General features: G+C 39.3%; 1 protein-coding gene across 3 annotated transcripts in view; it reads right to left on the bottom strand.

The window, feature by feature from the left end:
* Nucleotides 1-24,095, bottom strand: part of TMCC2 (transmembrane and coiled-coil domain family 2) — a 59,226-nt gene extending 35,131 nt beyond the window's left edge. For 2 of the 3 annotated variants that reach the window (XM_075196111.1, XM_075196112.1), the window contains exons 1-2: nucleotides 23,214-24,095; nucleotides 14,950-15,543 (exon numbers count right to left, since the gene is read on the bottom strand). In XM_075196111.1, the coding sequence (XP_075052212.1) occupies nucleotides 14,950-15,543; nucleotides 23,214-23,399 (780 nt within the window). In that variant the 5' untranslated portion in view covers nucleotides 23,400-24,095. Of the gene's footprint in view, nucleotides 1-11,999; nucleotides 12,208-14,949; nucleotides 15,544-23,213 lie in introns of those variants that run through there. The other variant, XM_075196115.1, reaches the window with a different exon arrangement.
* Between the last annotated feature and the right edge of the window lie 707 nt (nucleotides 24,096-24,802).

The following is a 24,802-nucleotide window of genomic DNA, read 5'->3' as shown; positions in this document are numbered from 1 at the left end:
AGCTTTCTCGTGTGTTGGATTTTCTACAGGATGGGGTCCAGAGGGGTCTTCGTCTGGGCTCTCTCAAAGGCCAGATATCGGCCCTTTCTGTTTACTTTCAGAAAAAGATTGCAAGTTATTCTGACATTAAGATTTTCTTGCAAGGGGTGTTACATATGCAACCTCCATTTTGCCATCCTGTCGAGCCCTGGTTCTTCGCGCTCTTTCTAAGCCTCCATTTGAACCTGTGGGGTCAATAGACTTAAGGTATCTTACGTGGAAGACAGTGTTTTTGTTGGCGATAGCTTCTGCTCGCAGAGTGTCTGAGCTTGGAGCTCTTCGCTGTGACCCTCCTTTTCTTATTTTCCACGCTGATAGGGCGGTCCTTCGTACTAAACCATCTTTCGTTCCTAAGGTGGTTTCCAGGTTTCACCTTAATCAGGAAATTGTTGTACCTGTGTTCAAGTCAAAAAAGGATTCTTCAGAAGGGTCTATGCAGTGCTTGGATGTGGTACGAGCTCTACAGGCTTATGTAGACCGTACATCTCAGGTCAGAAAGACCAGAGATCTTTTTGTTTTATATGACGCAAACAAGAGGGGTTGGCCTGCTTCAAAGCAGTCAATTGCCAGGTGGATCACGTCCACAATTCGAGAAGCTTACGTTGCAGCTTCTCTGTCCGTTCCAGGAAATTTGAAGGCGCATTCTACTAGGGCAGTAGGTGCCTCCTGGGCGGCCAGGCACGGGGCGTCTGCGGAGCAGTTGTGTAGAGCGGCAACTTGGTCTTCCGTCCACACTTTCTCTAAATTTTACAGACTTCAAGGCTTTGCGGCGGCTGATGCAAGCTTTGGTAGCAGGGTTATGCGTGCAGCTGGTCCAGAGCATTCCCACCCTTGAGGAAGCTTTGGTATATCCCCAATGTCTCGCAGTGTCCCCCAATGGCAGGAAAGAGAAAATAAGATTTTTACTCACCGTAAAATCCATTTCTCTGACTCCATTGGGGGACACTGCGCACCCTCCCTTGCTCTGTATATAGTTCTGTGTGTGAAAACTTTGGTTATGGTTCTTCATAATTTAAGACCTGTCCAGGTTATATTACCTCCTTTACGTTCACTCTTGGTTATTCAAAACTGAGGATCTCTCTGAGAGGGGGGGTTAAGTAGAGGAGGAGTGCACAGACTTAACAAGTTAAAGTGACAAGACTCCTGAGCCCACTACTATACCCCAATGTCTCGCAGTGTCCCCCAATGGAGTCAGAGAAATGGATTTTACGGTGAGTAAAAATCTTATTTTTTGCAATATTTATTTAAAATTCCCTTACCATTCTATGTAAAATCTAAATGACATATATAAAACATATTTTTTTGCTATTTCTACTTGATTGTGTGTTACAAACAACAAATCACTTTTAGTAACCATTGCTTTCCTCCAGTAATGCCACAATGGCAATACCATGGTAAAATGGCATTGGTAGCAAAGATGGCTGAAGGATAGACAAGTTGGTTGAAAACATGAATGTACATCAATATTAACTTTAACTGTCTTCATTAAATGATTTTTACAGGTTTGCATAAATTGGGTCTGTCAGTACATTCCTTTCCATAATTTTTTTCCTCAGTATAAGATGAATTATTAAACTGTCTGACCACAGAACGTTCTAGGAAAACCTGTTGACATCCTAAGAGGTATGGAGGCAAAGATTTAATTGGTCGAGTCATGAATATTCTTTTTATTGAACTTGCAAATTTACACAAAATCACTCAAATAAAAATACAAAATATAAATAGAATCAATTCTAACTGTGTAATTGAGTAAAAGGGGGAGGAGGGAATAGGAAGGGGAAACAATTCTGGGAATTATACAGGTTTAGCAAGCAGGACATGACAAAATTACCGACCTTATTGGGTGTGGAACTTTTGAGCTGGAATATGAATGGTAACACGGAGATTAAAGAAAACAAGCTATTTTTGTGGGGAAGTAATTTAGGGCCACTCTTTGGGGTAAAGCGAGAGGGAGGCAAATATATGATCCCTCATTCCAGTCATCAACTTGCATCAGGAAAAGACTATCGTAGATACACTACTCACCATGTGATATGTAGTTATCAGAATCCTTGTATTCAATAATATCATGTTAAGAAACTCTGGGTAGCGGTCTATAGAGGATAGCAATAGATCCTCTATATCAATATATTAATTGACCCTCCTAAACCATTCTTTGATGGTGGAAGGGGATGGGAACTTTCAGTGCACAGGGATTACTACCTTTCCATTGCTGTTTAAGTGTTGAAGAAGAAATGATTCAATTTGAAGTTTGGAATATTTGTCAAATTGAGCAGCCAGAACGCTGGTCCTTTGGGAACCTCTCCGCCTATGATGACTCTGTCATGCAAAAATGGGTATAAAACATTGTGTATTTGTCATATTGGGTGTGACTTCTCACTTTGGACCAGTCATCCTATTATGAATGATAGTAAATAAAAATAAATCAAATCTAACTCTTGTTCATAGTAGTTGAATTTTGATAACTCTGCAATGACAGTCTTTCTTTTTGAACTACTCCTTCCTTTTGAATCTACCCTCACACTACTTGCATAGAATACCACTGGCATTAAAGACTGTGGAGGGCTACAAAAAGGTGAGTGGGTAGGGGTATAAAAAGGGGAAAGTGTCAAAATGTTTATATAGTCACATGAGAACTGACGGTACTTTGCAATTTTACATTTTGCTATTAGACTCCACACTATATACATCACAAGCTCAAGCACATTACTCTCAGCAAATTATATGAAGGGATGAAATGTTCCTTCATATAAGATGTATTTTAAAAATAGTTTTATTTTCCTCTATTTAACTATGAAGTTCAATAAAACATATGTGCACACTTATTTGCTGGGCCCCATAGCAAAATTTATAACAGGGGTTGGAGCTGCCAGTCCATCTGCGTCCAAAGGTCCCTACTGTGCTCTTCCAGAACCGAAAGCCTAAATGGGGCTTCATTGCACACACGTCAGCCCCAAAACATTGTTGAGCTCCCTCCGACCTTAGCCACTGCATCCCATGTAATTGTGCTAGTTTGGCAACAGCAGAACAGGAACACTGGATTGTTACTGTAGACTGAAACAATAACTACAGTCTTAATAGTGCAGCATGTATGGTCAGAATTTTATATATACAGTATAGTATTAAAACAAGACAGGTTTAAGCTCTAAAGGTGCTAGTACCAATCAGGCAGTGAGAATAACATAAAAAATATATACTTAGACCGTAGGCAGCTCCAAAATCAATTAACACCTGTCTGCAAGTGTCACACCTAAGAATCAAAACACAAGAAGAAAAGGGGCGCCACACATAGTGTAATTCAATTTATACACATAAAAAAATCTATGCACGTGGTTGGCTGTATGTGTTTCCATGGATACGTCTACCGGAAATGAGGTATCGCTATTTTTGGAAGTTGACTATTATGTGTTCTTGAGTGGACTTTATGTGAACAGTTGTATTTGTAAGGGGGTCTCGACATTAGCTCATATTTATTCTTATATGTTAATAGTCAGAGGATCTATGTATTAGTTAGTTATGACCTTTCTGGCCGTTCTTGATATGTGCTTATTTATGGTGATTAATACATCTGTAGCCATTTTTTGTATAGGTTGCTATTTGTTATTAATTCTTTTTCATTATTTATTAGTCCTGTATAATGAGGTATAGTGGTATGAAGTACGTACGTGTTTCTATGGAACCCTTTACCGGAAGTGAGGTATAGTACTACAGGAAGTTCATTATGTTGCGTTCCAAGTGGATTCGATGAGGAAATCGTTGGATCTGATTGGCCATGGAAAGGAGGCTTCAGTATTTATACTACTAAGATCATCATCATCACCATTTATTTATATAGTGCCACAGTTTCCGCAGCGCTGTACAGAGAACTCATTCACATCAGTCCCTGCCCCATTGGAGCTTACAGTGTAAATTCCCTAACATACACAGAGAGAGAGAGAGAGAGAGAGAGAAAGAGAGAGAGAGAGAGAGAGAGAGACTAGGGTCAATTTTGATAGCAGCCAATTAACCTACCAGTATGTTTTTGGAGTGTGGGAGGAAACCGGAGCACCCGGAGGAAACCCACGCAAACACGGGGAGAACATACAAACTCCTCACAGATAAGGCCATGGTCGGGAATTGAACTCATGACCCCAGTGCTGTAAGGCAGAAGTGCTAACCACTAAGCCACCGTGCTGCCCAACCGGGTTTGACCTCTTGAAAAAGTCTTTTTGGAGGAGGAAACGCGTCGAGGAGATATCGTGGCTTCCCCTACGTGGCTGTTACTACCTGGAGTATGGTTTTTGTATACCGGCCGGGACCTCGCTCTGGAGCTGATATTCCATTTGTGGACAGATAAGGTGTTTTAAACTGTTCCTATGTACGGGCATAATTTTGCTTTTTATCGCTACTGAGATGTTTGCCTTATTATTAAATTTATACTTTTTTACCAGTCGCAGTATTTCTTCTAGACTGTACTATACTATTGTGCCTTTCTTTGAGTTGTAGCGCTCATGTGATTCTCGATACTAAGAAGAGGAATTCATTGAATTTGGGCTGAAACCATCAGATAAGCCGCTATTTTCTTCCCTTCTGGTACAGGCATATTATATCAGTGGATATATTTTTTAAGTGTATAAATTGAATTACACTATGTGTGGCGCCCCTTTTCTTCTTGTGTTTTCACAGTTTAGTATTATGTTATCTGTATACTCTCCTATACATAAACACTACAACATACATACAAGGGAAATAATACTCATAGGCACACATTTATGAGAACAGAGACACACATGCAGACAGATACATGACTGCACAGATGCTCATACGCAAACAACAGAAAACCACTTATACAAAATGACATGGATGGATACATTTCCATGCAGCAGCAAACTGTAATTGCAACAATGCTCAAACACAAATAACAAGGAAGATATGCTCACACAGGACCAGATATAGTTCTTTATAACATTTTTAACTATTTTATTAACACATTTTAGACCAAACAATGACCAAATCACATTTGCTAGTGCTGAATAACTAGCACAGAGCTTTAAAACGCCACTTCATTTGAGAAATGCAATAGCTCTAAGTGTCATCCCCCAATCAGCATGCTAGGAGCTGTCTACTGGATATGACAGCATACCCAGTAGCGTGCTCCCCTAACATACCAATAATAAAACACAATTTGACTGGCAGTAGAGCTTCCTTTGCCTGCCTCTTGACGGCAAGGCACGGACATGAACTATTAGGCTGCAGGCAAACTGGCCCAAAATTGTATAGACCCAGGGGTTGGATGTACCCCAGCCCAGCCCGCCCCTTTCGTCAGCCAATCTAGAGGGGCTGATATGGAATGCGTGCCTTGGAGTAATTACTTGTATTATGCTGTTCCCAGTACATACCCAGATTATGCCATTGAAAATCTGTAATCTGATTCCTGATGAATCTAGATTTACAGAATTGGCACTCAAAACATATGCATGCCTCTGTTATGATACAATGAACAGCTCTCTAAATAAATCTTGCTTACTTCAATCTTGGCAATCAAGACATTGAGTGATGTGTCTCTGCTGACTCAGTGGCACAGGACGGCATCATATTTCTGTTTCATCCCTCCCCACAAAGTAATGCACAGAATACTCACATGTTACCATGTAACCTTTGAAGGGAATACACAGAGAGGCATAGACGAGATGAAGTTAAGCAAAAATATTGTGACAGTTATAGACCTACTGAATCACCCTAAACAGCGCTCACACCTCACACACTTCAGGTTTGCCACCACCTATTGAATACGGGCAATAGGACCCAAATATACTGTCCCACACTGGCACCCATGGCTTCTAACTATCCATAGACTAGCAAGACCCACACCAGCAAGCAAAGGGTTAACTTTTCACACATCCAGACTGTTACAAAAATGTAAATGAAAGCACACACAGCTTGTTAATCAAATATATCAACAAATCCCACACTGGCATTCAAAGGGTTAACTTAGTTGAGCTATATTCTTCTAAACAGGCTAATGGATTCATTAAGAGTATCATGGACGACACATATTAAATTATAGATTTAATATACAAAAGTACAGGGCATTCAGATATAAAGAAAAATAAAGAATAAACAATTAATAGATTGACATACACAAACAAAACAGTTTAAAATAAATGGGGTTACATTCAGAGTGTCACTTCCATGAATGGCATATTCTGTGCCATGGAAAATTGGCAAGAAAGATGGACAGCCTATCAATGTGAATTGATTTCCCAAAAAGTCTGACAAACTGTTGTAACTTGTCTCTCTTTTTTAAAGACAATTCCACACCTGTCTCTGCCCCCAGGGGTTGTGTCTGTGATACTTTTTTCAATCATCATTTGCATGTTGCCTGATTTAATACCCAATTCTACTATGTGACCTAACTTTTCTGTGGAGCGTCACACAGACCCAATTTTATTATTAATAAATCTCTTATGACTTTGTCCATCTTTTGATACCAAACATGATGAAATTTTGACAATGTGACATACCTTTTTCAAATATATGTGATTTTAGCTGTCCCGGATACCACCTGTACCTGTTATTCACAACCCTGGTGTGATTTCTGCTCCTCAGTATGGAGTGGCACCCGGATTTCCCAAAATATGAACTATGAAGACATTTTCCTTGGAAGCGCATATTTCTATATACCTGTATAGGCCTTCAAAATGCTGCCTTGGGCTGCAGGGATGTCCTGCTGTGACCAGCCGCACAAAGTCTATTCAGGAGTCCAAAAACTAACTTGTGTCAGGATATATCTCACAGCAAGAGCCCTTTGAAGCAGCCATAGGTGACACTCCTATCATGTCACACTGGAATGTGCATATACGCATACAACAGACATTCTATCTTCACATTTTAAACTTTAGTAGCTGAACTTATCAATGGATTCATTTGATATAACATATTTACACTGCAGTTATGATTTATCCCTTATAAATAACTGTAGGTTCTCTATGTTCACGACAACCTTTTTTGTCTACCACATGTACCAGCTATGTTTATGTATAACTTGTATTTGTTAGTGCTAGGCTTTATATGTAACGTGCTGAACTAATACTTGACTATGGGCTACTTGTAATTGACCTTGTATATCTTGTACTTATACTTACATGCTTTATTGTGTTTAAATAGTATTCATGTGATTTGTATGCTGACTGTCCGCTATTGCGGGATTTGTGGCACGTTACAAATAATCGATGATGATGATGACGATGACGAAGAAAGTGTCAGAAAGAGAGCTTCACTAAAAGAGGGGAGCAGTATCCATGCTAAAGGGTATGTAAGAGAAAGTGACAGAGACACAGCACTTCCTGTAGTTAAAGAAAGGGAGCAGCAGGCAAGCGAAGTAAGAGGTAGTGAAACAGACAGAGGGATGGCAGAGGAGCTAAAAGAGGGGGAGCAGTAGGCTGGAAAAAGAGAGGGCAAAAAATGATAGAGACAGCTGGTGAGTGTATGAAGGGGAGCAACAGCTAAAATAGGCACACGCTGTTTGTCCTCCACACCAGCAGTAACCAGACCAGGCTAGAAGTGCTATTGCTGGTTATACGTTTTTGGGGGGAGAGGGTCTATAACATTTTTATTTACTTATTTTATTTTTAAATTTAAATGCCAGTTATTATTATTCACATCATCTTCCACATACCTAGAAATACCAGTGACAGCTGCCATCTTAGGAGCTGGCCAAATATTCACAAACAGGTATTCAATGAATCTGATCAGAGTCTAACAGTTTATGGGACCAATCACAAATGCTGATGACCATTTATTTTACATACTCATACTACTGACAGAGAGGAAGAAGTACCTGCCATTCAGGTACATTTTAACTCTAAAAACTTTACAGCTTTACTTCAATTCTGACAACTTTTATGGATGTATATCAGTTTTGAAAACTGTTTGTTTTATAAATATATGTAGCATCATTCCCTAGTTTTCTTTACAATTCTCACACATCCACATGCTCTGTTTAAACACATCTGTACAACAGTAATCAATCATTTATTTTCCACCCGGATATTTGCCATTAAAACTACCCATGTGGCTTTTTTCACTAACACAGGACACCCCTTGTTGCATTTGTAGATTGCTGGTGACGAAAGTCACAAATTATGTTGAACATTCACGACCGAACACGCTTAGTGATATTGAGGAGAGTGACATGATTTAAAGCAGGGGTCAGGGAACTTTTTTACCTTTTACCCCAAAATATATTTAGATATGCCGACATTACCCCCTTGATTTGAAAGGAAGGAAATCGTATATTATTAATTATTGGAATTCAAAATTTTATTGAATCTATTCAAAATTTCTTTGAACGCTTCCACTTCAAAACTTCAGGTTTTGGAGAAATGATGTTGCTTCATTTTTGAAACGAGAGCATCATTATTGGGGCATTTTGATGTCGGAGCAATTTGGATACAGTCTTCAGCGTCCAATCAATTTCTCTGCTTTGTTTTTATGTTCGTTAGAGTGGAAAATCCTTGTTCGCAAAGGTAGGTTATTGCAAAAGGCAGCAACTTTTTGACTGCCTCCTCATGTGCAATTTTGAATGCCTTTGCAGCTGTTGACATCCAAAAATATGACAGATCTGCTTTGTTTTCAAATGCAATACGTGCTTCATTATTGCATCGAAGCTCAAGAAGTGCCTCTGCCGACCCTTGGTCTCTTCTGGTACATCAGCAATTTTACACTTAAAGGGGTCTACAATCCAACTGACAGCATGTGAATCGGCAGCATTACCCCCAGGAATTTCATTTTTACCCCATTTGGGGTAATTTACCCCTGTTCCCTGACCACTGATTTAAAGGCTACTCTATCTAACAATTTTCCCACCTACCCAATTTACTTCTCAACTTAATGATATATATCTGTCAAGAGCCTATCAGTAAACAGCTCCAAAACCCTCCACTTTCCCACTTGTGACAGCTCCTCAGCCAGTGGAGTCTCATATAGCGGGTAGGTCCTTAGCGACTTCAGCCAGGGTTGGCTGGGATACCTAGCAGCACACTGTGTTCCCTCAGGGGCATTTATCAGTGCTGCGGGTAGCAGTGGAGGCTGTGAGATAGAGTTTCGTCATACTCACCCAGGGCTAAAAAAGGGGTAAGTCCTGACTGGTGACGGACAGGGGTGTCGGGCATTAATATGGCAGTACAGTGACTACAACAGATTACTATGTGGGTACATAAGGGATTGCTGGTCACCCCCCCATCTCTCTTGGCTGGCCATGCCCCCTTTCATGGGCCCCATCAATTACAATCCCCAGTGGGTCTAGGCACTAGTACACCTCACCAGTATAAGTGTTGCTAGTAGTCTATGACAACTAGGAAGACATTTTGAAGGACCACTAATCTACAAAATGTAAGTTTTCAGATATGATCCATGGAGGTTAACCTGACAGTCCACTACAGATCTTAAAGTATGACCTTAACATAGAATTTGACCATTTTTAACCTATGGTAACTTTAAAATATATTTGACCCTTAGTTCTTTGCAAGGATATGCTTATGTCTATCCCAAGCATGTTTAAATTGCTCTACTGTATTAGTCTCTACCACCTCTGATGGGAGGCTATTCCACTTATCCATTACACTTTCGGTGAAGCTAATACTTCTCTTCCTTTGAAGAATATTTCCCTCCTGTACCTTGTTAATACCTTTGATATATTTGAAAATTTCAACTATACATATTAAGATCTTTTAGTCTTTCCGGGTAAGTTTTGTGCTGTAGGCCATGAACCTTTTTAGTTACCCTATTTTGTACAGTCTCTAATGTGTTTATATCCTTCTGGAGATATGGTCTCCTGAACTGAACACAGTATTCTAGATGAAGCCGTACCAATGACCTATACAGTGACATTATTACTTCTTTCTTTCTATGTATTCAAGCATCTGACTTGCCTTGATCATTGCATTGTTACATCGCTTACCTGCCTTTAAGTCACCTGAAATAGTGACTCATAGACCTCTTTCATCCTCAGTAGTATCCATTATAGTGCCGTTAATACTATATTTAGCCTTTAGGTTTTTGAGACCCAAGTGCATAATTTAGCATTTTTTGGCATTAAGCTGTAGTTGCCACAATCTTGAGGATTCCTCAAATCTAACTAAATCAGTAATCATTTGTTTTACCCCTCCTAGTGTGTCTACTTTGTTGCATATATTTGTGTCATCTACAAAAAGGTATACTATCCCTTCAATACCATTTGCAATGTCTCCAATAAAGATATTAAAAAGCAATGGTCCAAGTACAGACCCTTGGGTTACTTCACTGGTAACCTTTCCCTCCTGTAAATATACTCTATTTACCATAACTCTCTGTTTTTTATCCTGCAACCAAGATCTTATCCATTCAAGCACCTTAGAATCCAATCCCAAGCTTTCGAGTTTATTTAGCAGTCTGCGATATGGGACAGTGTTTACAAGGACAGCGGCAGTACAAGTACCACCACTGTCCTTCTATCGCCATCTCTGGTGCATCAGGAATCTGAACAGTGAGACAATAAGTAGTCCAAATAAACGATTTCTTGCGGGAAAAATTGTCCTGCCCTGTGACAACCAACACACATGAAAGCCCTGTCATAAACACCAAAAATACTTGATTGCAGCATTATTTTTAGCATTCTGTATCTCCATCACCAAACAATTTCCACTGACAATCACAGATATGCTGTGATAATAGTATAGATTGAGGGGCTTATTTTGAGCTGAATGCAACTTGCCTTTTTGATGTACAATAGGCTTTTTTTTGAAATTCTGTGTTAGCGCAAAATGTACTAGTTCCGAAAATAGCGTTTTTTTGCATTTGCGCAGAAGTAAAAAAGCCTATTATATGCCAAAAAAACAATTTGCGTTCAACTCAACATGAGCTCATGAGTGTGAGATTTATTAGTGGGGGGCTAATACTTATCTGCACAGCCATTCTAGTAACACTAGCCAAGCGGAAATTTCCAAGGCATCCTGATGTTAGTTGGCATACACTAATGATGATGAGGGCTCCAATTAAGTTTTTGAAATGTATTTATCAATTAAAGTATGAGGAAGGATTTGTGAGAAGCTTAGGCCACTACTACAAAAATCCACCCGGAAAATGTATCTCAAGTATCACTACAAAAAGGTCCATATCCACCTTTGTGCTTTTACACAATAAGTTATTAATTTATTAAATGTGTTTACAAGGCCCTTTGAAAAGGTTTCATACAACAAACAAATTATTATTGGCACACTTTTTGAATCTGTTTTCATGTAAACTGCATATGTGGGTATAAACCCTAAACGATATTGATTTTAGTGTTTGTCTTTTCGGCAAACAGTGATACATAATGGAGAAACAACAATGAGGAAATTAAAATAGTAAATAATAAAAAAATAAACACATCACAAAATAGGAATTTTCCTGTTGAGTAAAATGGGTTACTCCTATTTGAAATTAATTAGAAAATAGGGTCAACTGGGATTCAACTCAATGAACATACACAACTTTCATTTGTTTAAGAAACGGCTAGTCAATTATTTCCAAAGAGAATAGCAGTTTAACCGCCAAAATATAGGCAAATACTATAACTGTTGTAAGCATCCTTTTTCCACACAAAACAAATGAAGATTGAATTAAATATAATTTCCTAGCAGTCTACGGACATCCCCGTTGAATGCCATTCCTGGTTATGTAAGGCTCCATTTTCACTCATTCCTATTGGTAAGCTGCCCAATAAAAACTGAACGACTATGGGAAATTAATCTTCACTAGAAACGCTTAATTATAATATTTGTAACTTCTATTGAAGTATTCGTATCTTACTGTTACACTATATTATAAACTGGCTACATTCCAAAGACCCACACGAAAATCCACCCTAACATTTTAAGACTTCGACAGATGCTTTAATATAACTGTAAATCTGAAGTTCTATTTATTCTTTTAAGAGTTTGTGAAGTTTATCAAAAACTCACCAGAATGTGCACCATGTTCTATTTCCTCCTTTAACGAGTGTGGATCCACCAGCAACCATTTCAGTGCTTAAAAAACAGGCCCTCATCTGCTTCTCCACACTGCTGTACAATGAGGAGAATACATTATCTGTCACCTCCCTATGTAGAGTCACACCACAAGCCTGTCTCCTCCTCAAAGACTGTCACCCAGCTTGGGAACCTTTAATCCCTCCTGAAGGATCATGGGAATGGACTGGCAGGTCACCAATGCTGGATTAGTACAAAGAGAAAAGCATCCCCTCTGTTTGAACATACAGGATCATCACTGCAATTATTAATTCTTACCAGCTGGGGGAGCCCATTGACTATGTAATGAAACATGCATACAGCCTACCTAGCATTGAAAACAGCACTGCATGCTGTTCTACAGTCTCTGTATATAAGAGGCCACAGGATGCAAGGATCTATTTGGGCAATGGAGTAAAGACAAGTGGTATTTACACTCCTACACACCTTCAAGTTTAGCTAATTGCTGAAGCCAGGTGTTCCTAAATTATGGATCAGGACCTTAAGTGTATCACGTTGTCATTTATGGTGTCCTCTCTGCGCCCAGTGACCAGCAAGTAGAGGTTTAAATAGGGGGAACAATTCAGTGATATAGATGGCAGTATCTGACTTTTGAGCAATTTTACTGAACACTCCACATCTCTTCAAACATTTCCTGGTCTCTGACTATGAAAATTACCAATCAATCTTTGCATCAGGTATGTTTGCAGCCAAAGGCTTAATTTGAATGCAGAGGAATGCCCATAATTTTAATGCCCTTCCAGCATGTTTCATAAGATTTTCAATCCTACTTCTTTTTTTTTTGGTGTTCCACTCCTATTTTACTTACATAATAAGCACTGGTACAACCCATTCAATAATCAGCATAATTGTTTTGTTTCTGTCCTGCGCTCATTTCACCAGGACTGACTGTTCTTTAGACTGTCAAAGTGAATTTTGCATTACTTTTTTCACAATTTTCTTTTGGTAGTGTATTACAATAAATATCTTTAGATATCAATGGCATTAAATTACCTTTAAGCAGTTAGACCAACCTGAAAACAAAAGAACAGAGCAGGGAACAGTGAAGGGAATGTAGTGCTGTACCATAAAGGTTGGAGGAGTTGTGGTATTTTTTTATTTTCTTCCCTTTTTGTACCCTTTACATTTTCTACTAAATGTTTTGTGAGGATTCACCAGAGATTCCAGTAGGTCTCCGTTATTTTCAGCACACAAAGATGGTGCTATGACGGCACATCTCTACAACCAAGAGTGCCAGTCGAATATGTACCTCACAGGGTCATCATCATCATCAGGTATTTATATAGTGCCACTAATTCCGCAGCGCTGTACAAAGAACTCATTCACATCGGTCCCTGCGCCATTGGAGCTTACAGTCTAAATTCCCTAACACACACAAACACAGACAAAGAGAGAGAGAGACTAAGGTCAATTTGATAACAACCAATAAACCTACTAGTATGTTTTTGGAGTGTGGGAGAAAACTGGAGCTGCCCGGAGGAAACCCACGCAAACACGGGGAGAGCATGCAAACTACACACCAAAAGGTAGTATTATTATTTTATACAATTCTCAATTTCCCCTCCATTATATTTCAATAAAAACACTTAATTTGTAGGTAACAAAATTAAATACTACTACATCAATTACAATCTGAAACTTTGAATAAAGCTGGGTACACACTACAGAAATTTCGACCAACTTTTTATGCCGAGCGATTTTACATGCGATCGATGGTCCGATCGCTCGGTCCATGGACTGCATACACACTAGCCATGTTTAGAACGATAAAGGGAAGAGCGGACGTCCCTTTAGCGACTTTTTACAGCCATGTTGTCGTGAGCAATGACTATAATTTCGTACTGTTGTGGATCGGTCGGAAGTGTATACACACTACACAGCGGAAATGAGATTGGAACGAAAATATTAAACGGTACGACAAACCAAATGAGGCGATAATCGTCCATTTGGGCAGACTTTTGACCATCGTGTCATTGCACACACTGACTCGACTTTTGAACAAGCGGTCGTATGTTGGCTGTTTGAGCCGATTATTGGACGAAAACAGTGTAGTGTGTACCCAGCTTAAGAAAGTGACTCACAGACAAAGGGTCCTTCACCTCTGGCTTAATGGAGCAATTTTTATGTCTTCCTGTGGTGGATAGATCTGTGTAACTGAGTTAGGTGTTCTAAAAGAACAGGCTACTGATAGTGTCCATTCACACAAGCAATCAAGAAAGTGATTTGAATAGAAGCAACACAGTGAAATACAGGCGAATCTATTATGTTTTGCTGTAACTAAATAGAAGTGACCAGATGTCACCTGTATCAAACTTACGCACTGTTGCTGCGTATTTTTGAACAGCTTTTTCCGTTCAAATAAATGTATGTGAAACACATGATACTGCTCTAATCCCATTACTGCCAAAAAAGTATTTACAAAGTTGTATCCTGTTGCCCACCTGACAAAAGATCGGACATCAGCACAATTGTGAAAGTCTACAATTGCAGCTACAGCTTGAATAGCACAAACAACTGAATTATTCATTGTCAATTAGTCTGGCAGTAGTAAAAAAAACACATCCCCTTCTCCTCCATATGTAATCTTATACCGTATGTAGCTAAAGCAGAGCCTTTAACCATCGAATCCAAGCTCTCCCTCTTTTCAATCTCCCACCACACACTCCCATAACTAAAACTTCTCTTTATCACACTAGTCTCTTCTTGCCTATATTATTATTAAATGTTTTTACTTTGTGTCCATCTTATTTTCAGTGCATCATCTTGTATCATGGATCACTTGTTTAGATAAACACTATACAAATGCACTCTGCATTAGTTTTGCAACTCCAGTATTTTACACGGCATACAAAGTATATTCATCATCGAGTGATATTTGTCATACCTTCTCTATTGCTCTTTCCTGGTCCTCATGTGCAAAGCCTCCAGCTCCAGCTCCAGCTGCATCACCTCCAGCTAACAGTGCAGCATCAGTGGTAGAGGAAGATCGTGGTCGGCCTTGATGATGGTATAACACTGCAGCCAGTCCACCATCCATTGGTGGAGGGCGGCGGGGAAGGTGAGGACTTCCTCCACGCAGTGGTTGATGATGGTGATGATGAGCAGTGTCCCCAGGGCCGCTTTTGCTCCGTCGGCCACCACCATGCTGGCCAGAGCCTCTTTTGACAGATGGGCGGGAGCGTATTTGCTGCAATACACGGTTGAAGGCAGTTGGACGTGCTGGTAGATCATGCAAGGAGACGGCATAAGACACTCGGTGCATTTCTGGAGATCTCTCTTTTTCATCTGCAGAGTCGTGGTCTGAGGAGGATAGGGGGGCAGCTGTGGGTGCTTGTGGAGTTTGCGGGCCAGTAGTTGACCAGGCAACTGGTTGTTCTGAAGCTGCCTGATGATCACGCTCTCGTGAGCGCCGACGACTATGGAAGAGGTGCTTCAGACCGTGTCCAAACATGGATCCTTCTGAGAGCTGCTGGATTTTCTGTAGGGAAAAGAGGGTATGTAAGATAAGCATGGCAGCGTTTGTTTCATTTTTGTTAAACAAATATACAAACAAGGATAATAAAGATAGTTAACAAAAACTGCAGTTGTTGCAGGACACATCAATAAAACAAGTCCACTAACTTTTAGCAATATCTATCACATGTATACACAGAGAAAGCATATAGTGGGCAATATAAGTTTGCCCTTTAACTGTGCTATGATATAAATCATGTATGTACCCTGTCTCTAACCTTTCAAATTAATACTTATTGTCATGCTGCTTCTAAAAAAGGCAGACCTGCTGTCATCAATTCAAATACCCCACCTGAGTCTTAACCCTTTAATCTCCATAAGCACTGGAGCCTGTCAGACCTGAAATCCTATGGTCTGAGGATTCTGAGAGTTTACAGCTGGCCGAAGCCAGCAAGAGAATGTCACATAATATCCATGAAAAATTTACAGCCTTTCACATCAGCTATCAGGTTCCCAGACTGGTGTCTAAGCTCAGGGCTAACCTGCGATACTGACAGGAAAGTAAAGAAAAGAGATGCAAGACGTGATAGCACTGAAAATGGAGCATTAGTGATGGTTCTAAAAAGACTGCAACAATTTTTATTTATTTCTTTTTAAAAAAGAAGAAAGAATGAAAAAAAAAAAAGACAGATATAGCACTTAAGACTGAGAAAGTATGTGTGAACAAGAGTGTGAGGAAAAAACATGAGAATGTGATAGCAACAGAAGAGATTTAGTATGATGTGTGTATTACAAAGGAACATTGGATTGTGTGACAGAGAGAAAAAAACCAGACATGAGAATATGAATAATTAATAAATACCAATGATGGCTTTGGTCAAGAAAGAAGCAGTTCAACAAAATGTCCCCCAGCAGTCAGGTTGTAAAGGTCACCATGAATAAACATAACCTTATAAAACAGTTATATATATATATATATAATATATTTGTCTTTTAATTACAGCAGAGTGTTATATTTGAGGATGGCAGGTTCACTTTAAGCAAGTTCTGGAAGAAAAAATATATGACTTTAACCTTTTAGGTTCTGAAATGTTTTGAATTTTTTTTGGTGGCAAATTGTAGATGATAACCTAGAAGCCGTGGTCACTATTTACTTTATAGCTGGACAATTTTATATGGCTGCTTTTACTATTCCCCTGTTTATGGATTACTAAAGTGAAATTAAATACAAAAACAATTCACACATTAACTTAAAACCCCCATCTAAATTCTTAAACAATGGGAAAGTGGCAAATAATTATTTTATAGCGAATTGAATGTAATGATATGAGTTTTAAGTGACTTGTGACTGCCACGATAATCTGTCTCAGTTGGCAGCGCTGTACCCGCTATGCCGAAAGAGATTATGGTACTAAAAACTTTTGGCTTGCATTTATTATTTTTATGGTTATTAACACTTTTTTTAAAAAAAAATTTAAAATAATATATATATATATATATATATATATATATATATATATATATATATAAACAAAAACAGACATATATATATATATATATATATATATATACACAAGTTAACCCGTGCATGATACTCATGCATTCTAGTCAAATCAAGCTACTTAAGGCCTTAAAAAGGTTCTTGTCATCCATTTGGGCCTAGCCCAGGCCTCCTCAGGGGAAGAGCGTTACTTCCCGACACAAGCACCCTTTTTAATGTGTGTTCATGAGGTAAAATTACCTCACGAAAATGAGTTTGAGCCCTCAACTCGTAAATTTAGCCTTTACTACCCCTCCCACGGGGGGAAGGGGGGATGATGGAAGTTAACTGACTTCACTATGCTCATTTTTTTGTCAAATAATGTCAGTATACCAAATTTCAGGTCAATTGGATGAGTCCTTTCTGAGAAAATAATTTTTTCCACACACACACACACACCGCTAGGCTTTTACTTTTATATATTAGATAATGCTAAGAATTTAGTAGGTCAGTGTATAACTCCGCCCAGCAGGTGGCGCTGCAGCTTGGTTTTTTTTTCACACACACAGACTAACACACGCCGCTAGGCTTTTATATTATAGATATATATATATATATATATATATATATATATATATATATATATATATATATATACTCCTCCTGATGAAGTTCATTGAATGAACGAAACGCGTTGAGCCCCTGCACTACACCTCTGGAAAATACTGGTAAACACTGCTGTACCCTGAGATCCATACTTTTAGATGATCTTCCACCTAGCTTCTGTGTGGAGCCTGCTGAGGGACTTCTATCACAACCAGGGACTAAACTGCAGACCAGTTATTTACAGATAAGCTTTTACAAAATATACATATTGTGAGTTTGTATTTTAATGCTTACTTGATTAAAATGTCTACCTAAAATACTACACCATATGGCCTTCTCATATATTTCCTTTCTATGATGAGCGGATGAGATTGGTGTTGCGGTTGTGATATTACTTAGAACATACTTTGTTTCCGTCGCCAAGGAGATTTGGTCACAGACCTAACTTCGGGATGCCTAAGGAGCCATTATACAGATAAGCGGTTTATTTATATATATCTGGTACGCACGCTATTTCTATATACTGCACGACAATACTATATGTCAATATATGAATCTGCTATTATCATCCTGCGCATCATTTTTATGAACTATCTACGGTGCATACATATAGACACCGTTTGGTTATACACCCTCTGGACTATTCTGTGATTATTGTACATACATTGTTTTACACACCTGAAGGCGCCGTCCTTCTATATCTGTATTGCCATATATATATATATATATATATATATATATATATATATATATATATATATATATATATATATATATATATATATATATATATATACACATACATACATACACACACACACACAAAACAGTTAGCCGCAACATTAAAATCTCCTGCCTAATATTGTGCAGGTCCCCCTCATCCCGCCAAAACAGCTCTGACCCGTTTAGGCATGGACACAAGACGTCTGAAGGAGTCCCGTGGTATCTGGGATCAAGATGTTAGCAGCAGATCCTTTAAGTCCTGTAAGTTGCGACATGGGGCCTGCATGTCTCAAACTTAATTTCCAGCACATCCCATAGATGCTCAAACGGATTGAGATCTGGGGAATTTGGAGGCCAAGTCAACACCTTGAACTCTTTGTCCTGTTTCTCAAACCATTCATGAACATTTTTTGCAGTGTCGCAGGGCGCATTATACTACTGAAAGTGGCCACTGCCATCAGGGAATACCTTTGCCATGAAGGGGTGTACTTGGTCTGCAACAATGTTTAGGTAGATGGTACACGTCAAAGTAACATCCACATAAATACCAGGGGGTAAATGTATGAATCTCCGGGTTCTTCATCTCTGGCGTGTTCAGCCTCTTCAGCGCTTAAATTTAAAGCGGCGCTGCATTGTAAAGGGAAACTTCTCTTTAAATTTAAGCGCTGAAGAGGCTGAACACGCCAGAGATGAAGAATCCGGAGATTCATACATTTACCCCCAGGACTCAGCAGAACATTGCTCAGAGCATCACACCACTGCCTCAGCCGACTTGCCTTCTTCCATAGTGCATCCTGGAGCCATCTCTTTCCAAGGTAAACAACACACACGCACCCAGCTGTCCACATGATATAAAAAAAATGTGATTAATCAGACTAGTCCCACATTCTATTGCTCCATGGTTCAGTTATGACGCTCACGCGCCCATTGTAAGTGCTTTCAGCGTTGGACAAGGGTCAGCTTGGCCACTCAGACCCTATACGGTGCAAGCTATGAAACACTGTGTGTTCTGACACCTTTCTATCATAGCCAGCACTAACTTTTTCAGCAATTTGATCTATAGTAGCTCTTCTGTGGGATTAGAGCAGATGGGCTAGGCTAGCCTTCACTCCCCATGCGCATCAATGAGCCTTGGGCATCCATGAACCGGTCGCTGGCTCACCATTTGTCTTTTCTTGGACTACTACTTTTGGTAGGTATTAACCACTGCATACTAGGAACACCCCACAAGACCTGCCATTTTGGAGAAGCTCTGACCTAGTTGTCTAGCCATCACAATTTCATCCTTGTCAAAGTCGCTACAATGCTAACGTTTGCCCATTTTTTCTGCTTCCAACACATCAACTTCAAGAACTGACTGTTCACTTGCAACCTAATATATCCTAATATATTATTTTTAAAGAATCCCCTATAGAAGGCATAATGCCAGTTTGGTGATTTTATACACGTGTAGTTTATATCCTAATACTGTGACTTTAAAGGTGAAGTGATTGCTGACCATAAACTCTAATTACATAGGAATAAAAGTAAAATCAGTGTTTTGGGCGGATAGCTTTTTGGCTATCAAATGGTGAACCCTTTGTGCATGGACACCAAAGTTGAAAAATTTACAAACAATGTTCTTTGAGCTGAGTGACCTGGAAATTAAAGAGTTAAAAGCCTAGTATATTGAGATCCACCATGAAGGAGGTCATTGAGAATCTGCTGTTCAGTGCAATCTTGAACAATGGGTTTTAGCAAACAATTTCAGTTGAGAGCAGAACAATGATTGTAACAAAAGCAAAGCACATTTCAACATTTAAAAAGAAGGCATGGAGAGAGAAAAGGGTAAAAGGATTGATAAAGAATGATAAAAATATATACATTGAACAAGTTGGATGAGTGAACTTCATTTCATACAGAGGCACATTACACATATTTGCTGTGTGTCCCTAAAAGTATATTATACGTATATTTTTTTAATGTATTATATGTATATTTATTTTTTCCAAAAAAGTCGGTTTAGGACACTCTAAAAATAATTCCAAAGTGCCCACTGTTTTTGAATTGTCTTGGGATCACTTTTTTGAAGCACTTTTGGTAGAATGAGTTCAATGAAACCATGCTCAACACTTCAAAATTGTGTGTTCCTGAGCACACCCAGACATAACTGATCACAAAAATATTACGATAGGCACAGATACACTACTAGTACATAGCTGATACTCCTGTTAGATCAAGCATCAATAATCAGCTTATGTTTCCTATTTAAATATAATAGGCCTGATTTATCAAGATGATTTTGAGCATATCGTACGCAAAATGGCTCTGCACATGCCCAGAACTGGCAGATACGTCAGTGAACGAGAGCCCTGTCCTCTATGTCAAAGAATGCAAAGGGCACGTACTACAGCCCATGATTTCTGGGAGTGAACGGAGCGGGCAAGGGGCGCTTTGCGATAATCAATGTACAGTAAGAATGTGCTAAACTCAAGCACACTCAGCCACGTCCAAATCAAGCTTTGAGCATCTCATAGTTACTTGTTTTTCTGCCATGTCTCTTGCTTCAGTTAAAGGGCTAGTCTAAGTCCTGATCAGTAGTGATGACAGTGTCGTATGCAGGCTATAACATGTGTTTGCAATCACAAGCAACTGTAAAAATGTATTTTATGTTCAGTAGACATTAACAACATTCTAATAAATGTATTTCATGGCGGGAAAAAACCAAAACAAAACAGTTTTCTCATTAATGCCTATTTTATTAACATATGACATTAATTCAATATTTTCCTGTGTGTTCTTTTGCAAATTTAGAATCCACATAGCTATTTAACATGTCCTGCAACATCTTGTGTAGTACAGCACAGTCGACCTGCCTCAAGTTTCAAGTATCTTGAGATCCGTGCCTTGATGAATTCAGGAGTGTGCAAAGCCGAAATATGTATGAACACATTTTTTGGTCACACCAACAGTTTAGGGCCACATAGTAAAAGCACAATTGATTAGTGGTTAGCACTTCTGCCTTACAGCACTGGGGTCATGAGTTCAATTCCCAACCATGGCCTTATCTGTGAGGAGTTTGTATGTTCTCCCTGTGTTTGCGTGGGTTTCCTCCGGGTGCTCCGGTTTCCTCTCACACTCCAAAAACATACTGGTAGATTAATTGGCTGCTAACAAATTGACCCTAGTGTGTGTGTGTGTGTGTGTGTGTGTGTGTGTGTGTTAGGGAATTTAGACTGTAAGCCCCAATGGGGCAGGAACTAATGTGAGTGAGTTCTCTGTACAGCGCTGCAGAATTAGTGGCGCTATATAAATAAATGATGATGATGATGATATGGTGCAATTGATAATTTCAGAAAGAAGTCACTCCAGCATTTGAGGGAAGGGTACATTAAATTGTATTTACTAAGAACTCAAAAATTAACTTTCGTCCTGAACAGGGGTTAAAACCCTTATCTGATCTTCTTTTAGATATGTGTAGCTTCATTTTGCTAGCTACTGGAATGAAAATCATAGTCACCATCATTAAAAAGTCAGACTCACACACCTGTCAACCAGTATTTATGAGCCCCAGCTTCAGTGAAACAATCGCATTCTTACCAGAATGATGGCTTTCGAAGGTTGCAGAGAACATTACACACCCTCCTGAAATGATGAGTTTTTATTACATAGACTTAGCTGTTAATAACTGTCTTTATGAAAAGTTATGCTGCCTTTAGTACCTGTTACCTATAGTTTTCAGATCAGCCAATTTCATGGCGATATTGTCGCTTTATAAATATACCTTTAAAATATGATTTGCAGAAAGATGAAAAGAAAATTCATCATATTCAACAACCTGATTTCCATAACGTGCATCTTGCTAACAGCCCACTCCACAGCTCTCACACCAAATACAGCCAACAAAACTTTATTCTCATTCCAGCGTCTCTATGGAAACAGCTACAGTGCCAAATAAGTTCAACACCCTCCACCTTGAGATGCTCTGCAGCGGAATGCATGTTGATGACAAATGTCAATGTATGGTTGAAATGCATATCACTAGTAGGGAATGGTAGTTAATTTCAGTATATATTAGTATGTATACTATGTATTTTAGTTGTCTATGGAGAAATAATTGAAGTGGCAAGGCCCCTAACATATACAGTATGGAACAATGTCATTGATAGATGGGTGTAAGGAAGCCTTTTCCTAATGTGTAAGCATTAATGATATCAGCCAATTGATTGGCCTACAATATATTAAAATGGAAGGTTTAGTACATTTTAAGTATGCAGTGCATATAGAGTCAAACAAGTATTTATCAAGTCATCAATAGGTAGTACCATAACTTAGCTTCTGCATTAACTTGATGAGACTTGTACAAAAGTATTTATAAATCTGAAGGTTCCAACATTACACATTTCTGGTCAGTGAAATGTACAATAATAACAAAAAATGTGACACTAAGTGGAGCCTTAGTTTATATGAAATTTTGAGTGTATAATAAACCTATCCTGAAAACAGAATATTACACACCACAACATTGATACTGTATATATATTATACTGTCTGTTGAATCAATATTATGTTGCTTCCTGTCTATGAACTAAAAGTGCAAGGTATTTCTTACTAAATCTGTTATCAATATGGTACATCTGAAGTAACTAATGAATTTACCAAGACCCTTATGCTTACATATCACAATGTGTTTTAAGTTTCCCTATGAACAATGGTCACATTGCAAGGAAACCTTCATAATCTTAGTGTTTGCTGGTGTGTGGTATAAAATGTAACTTGAATGTGCATTGTAAAATATGGCAATTACTGTGTTTGTACTGGGAAATACATATATGTCCAAGGGCTCATAGAACAATGCAACTATTTACATGAAATTATTACAATTTCTTCAATCAAATTCCTATTACCTTGAGGTCTGGAGGTTTGTTCCGGGTGATGACAGGGGGTGTCTGGTTGACAGCTGCTCCTGCAGAGCCCACATCCCCTGGTATTGGGCTATCTGAAGCTCGCACTTCCATGACAATAGGTGGCAAAGGAGCATCTTGTGCACCCACCTCCTCAGGGTGCAATTCGTCTGATTTGCAACGCTTCATGAATCCGGAGAGGAAGGGTTGAGGGATAGGTACAGGGAGCAAGCATGCAGGACACCATTAAATAGGATAAAATAAAAGAACAAGTAGAATGAAAACAAAGGAAGGGTATAAGGTCATATCAAGCAGGGGAATAAAATGGTGTCATTCACAATAAGACAAACACAAACTTTACACGGATTAAAGACAAACAAACTGCATTCAGATCCGTAAATAGTATAAAGTATACCACATAGATCACGTTACAGTCAACCACACTGCTTGGTTGTGCAGTCCATGCACAAAATGAAAAGATGCACAATTTGAGGTTTCCTGGTTGACAGCATGAACACACGTTTTATGCGTGAAATCCAATGTGCTTAAATACATCAAGACACTACATGAAAATATTGTATTACATCCACGGTACAGATTACACAAAGGGTTCACACAAAAACTGCACACCGTGCATCTAAACACTTTACACATGCACAGTACAGAAACATACATAATATACTAATGCAATGCACAGACTCACATTCATAACATACACGCACACAAACACTACAGGCTAGGTCAGGGAAGAATGGGGTGTAAGGCTGAAAAGGGGCCCTTAGTCTATTCCATCTTCCCGAGGCCCCTATGGCTCCCAGGTCCCCGGGGCCCCGGCTCCTCCGTCCACACTTCTCCCTGCAGAGCCTGGGGTGACCAGCGCTCAACCTAGCTTACTGCAGAGCGACACTGCTTTTGTCCAATGGTAAGAAAGCACTTGTCACCTGTCATCCAGTTAGAAACGGGGACGGTCCTGAGGAGGTTTCAAGGTTGGTTGAGTTGCGGGAGCTGTCACAGAAGGTGGTACTGTAGAGAGGTTTTAGTGAGTGAGAAGGGCGCTTTGCCGAATGGCAGGGGTCACCACTGAGAAGATCCCCAAACAATCAGCGGCCATTGTTCTCTGGAAACCTTTCAAGCTGCATAGCATGGCCAATCGCACAACTGCTTGAAATGTAATATGTCCTAAGCAATGCTGCCTAATGCTGAGATATGAATAATTATAGAATGCTGCTTGTGGCAGTGGTCTAATAGTGCAATTTCAGGCTCCCAAAATCCCCTTCTTATAATGGGTAGTTGCACCTAAGCAATCTCACATGACAAATATTAAAAAGCATAGGCACAGCTTATGTCAGGATCTGAAATAAAGGTCTTGTATGTTTTAACTCACAATTGCACGAAATTCTCTGGTAGGTCTTATCTTGCAAACTGTTGTAAAGTACAAGAAAGCTACTTATCTGTTTTTATGGACAAATGAAACGTTAATATATTCACATTACCCCCCCCCCCCCCCCCCCGATAACTAAGTGCCAACAATAGCGGCACAGTACTATACAGCAGCCGCGGCGCTGTCAAAGAGGCGCCCGCGGCGGTGCTGT

The sequence above is a fragment of the Mixophyes fleayi genome, chromosome 2 (genome assembly GCF_038048845.1).
Source record: "Mixophyes fleayi isolate aMixFle1 chromosome 2, aMixFle1.hap1, whole genome shotgun sequence".
NCBI lineage: Eukaryota > Metazoa > Chordata > Amphibia > Anura > Limnodynastidae > Mixophyes > Mixophyes fleayi.
The sequence above is the reverse complement of the archived record's forward strand: the minus strand, read 5'-3'. Positions and strand labels throughout refer to the sequence as shown.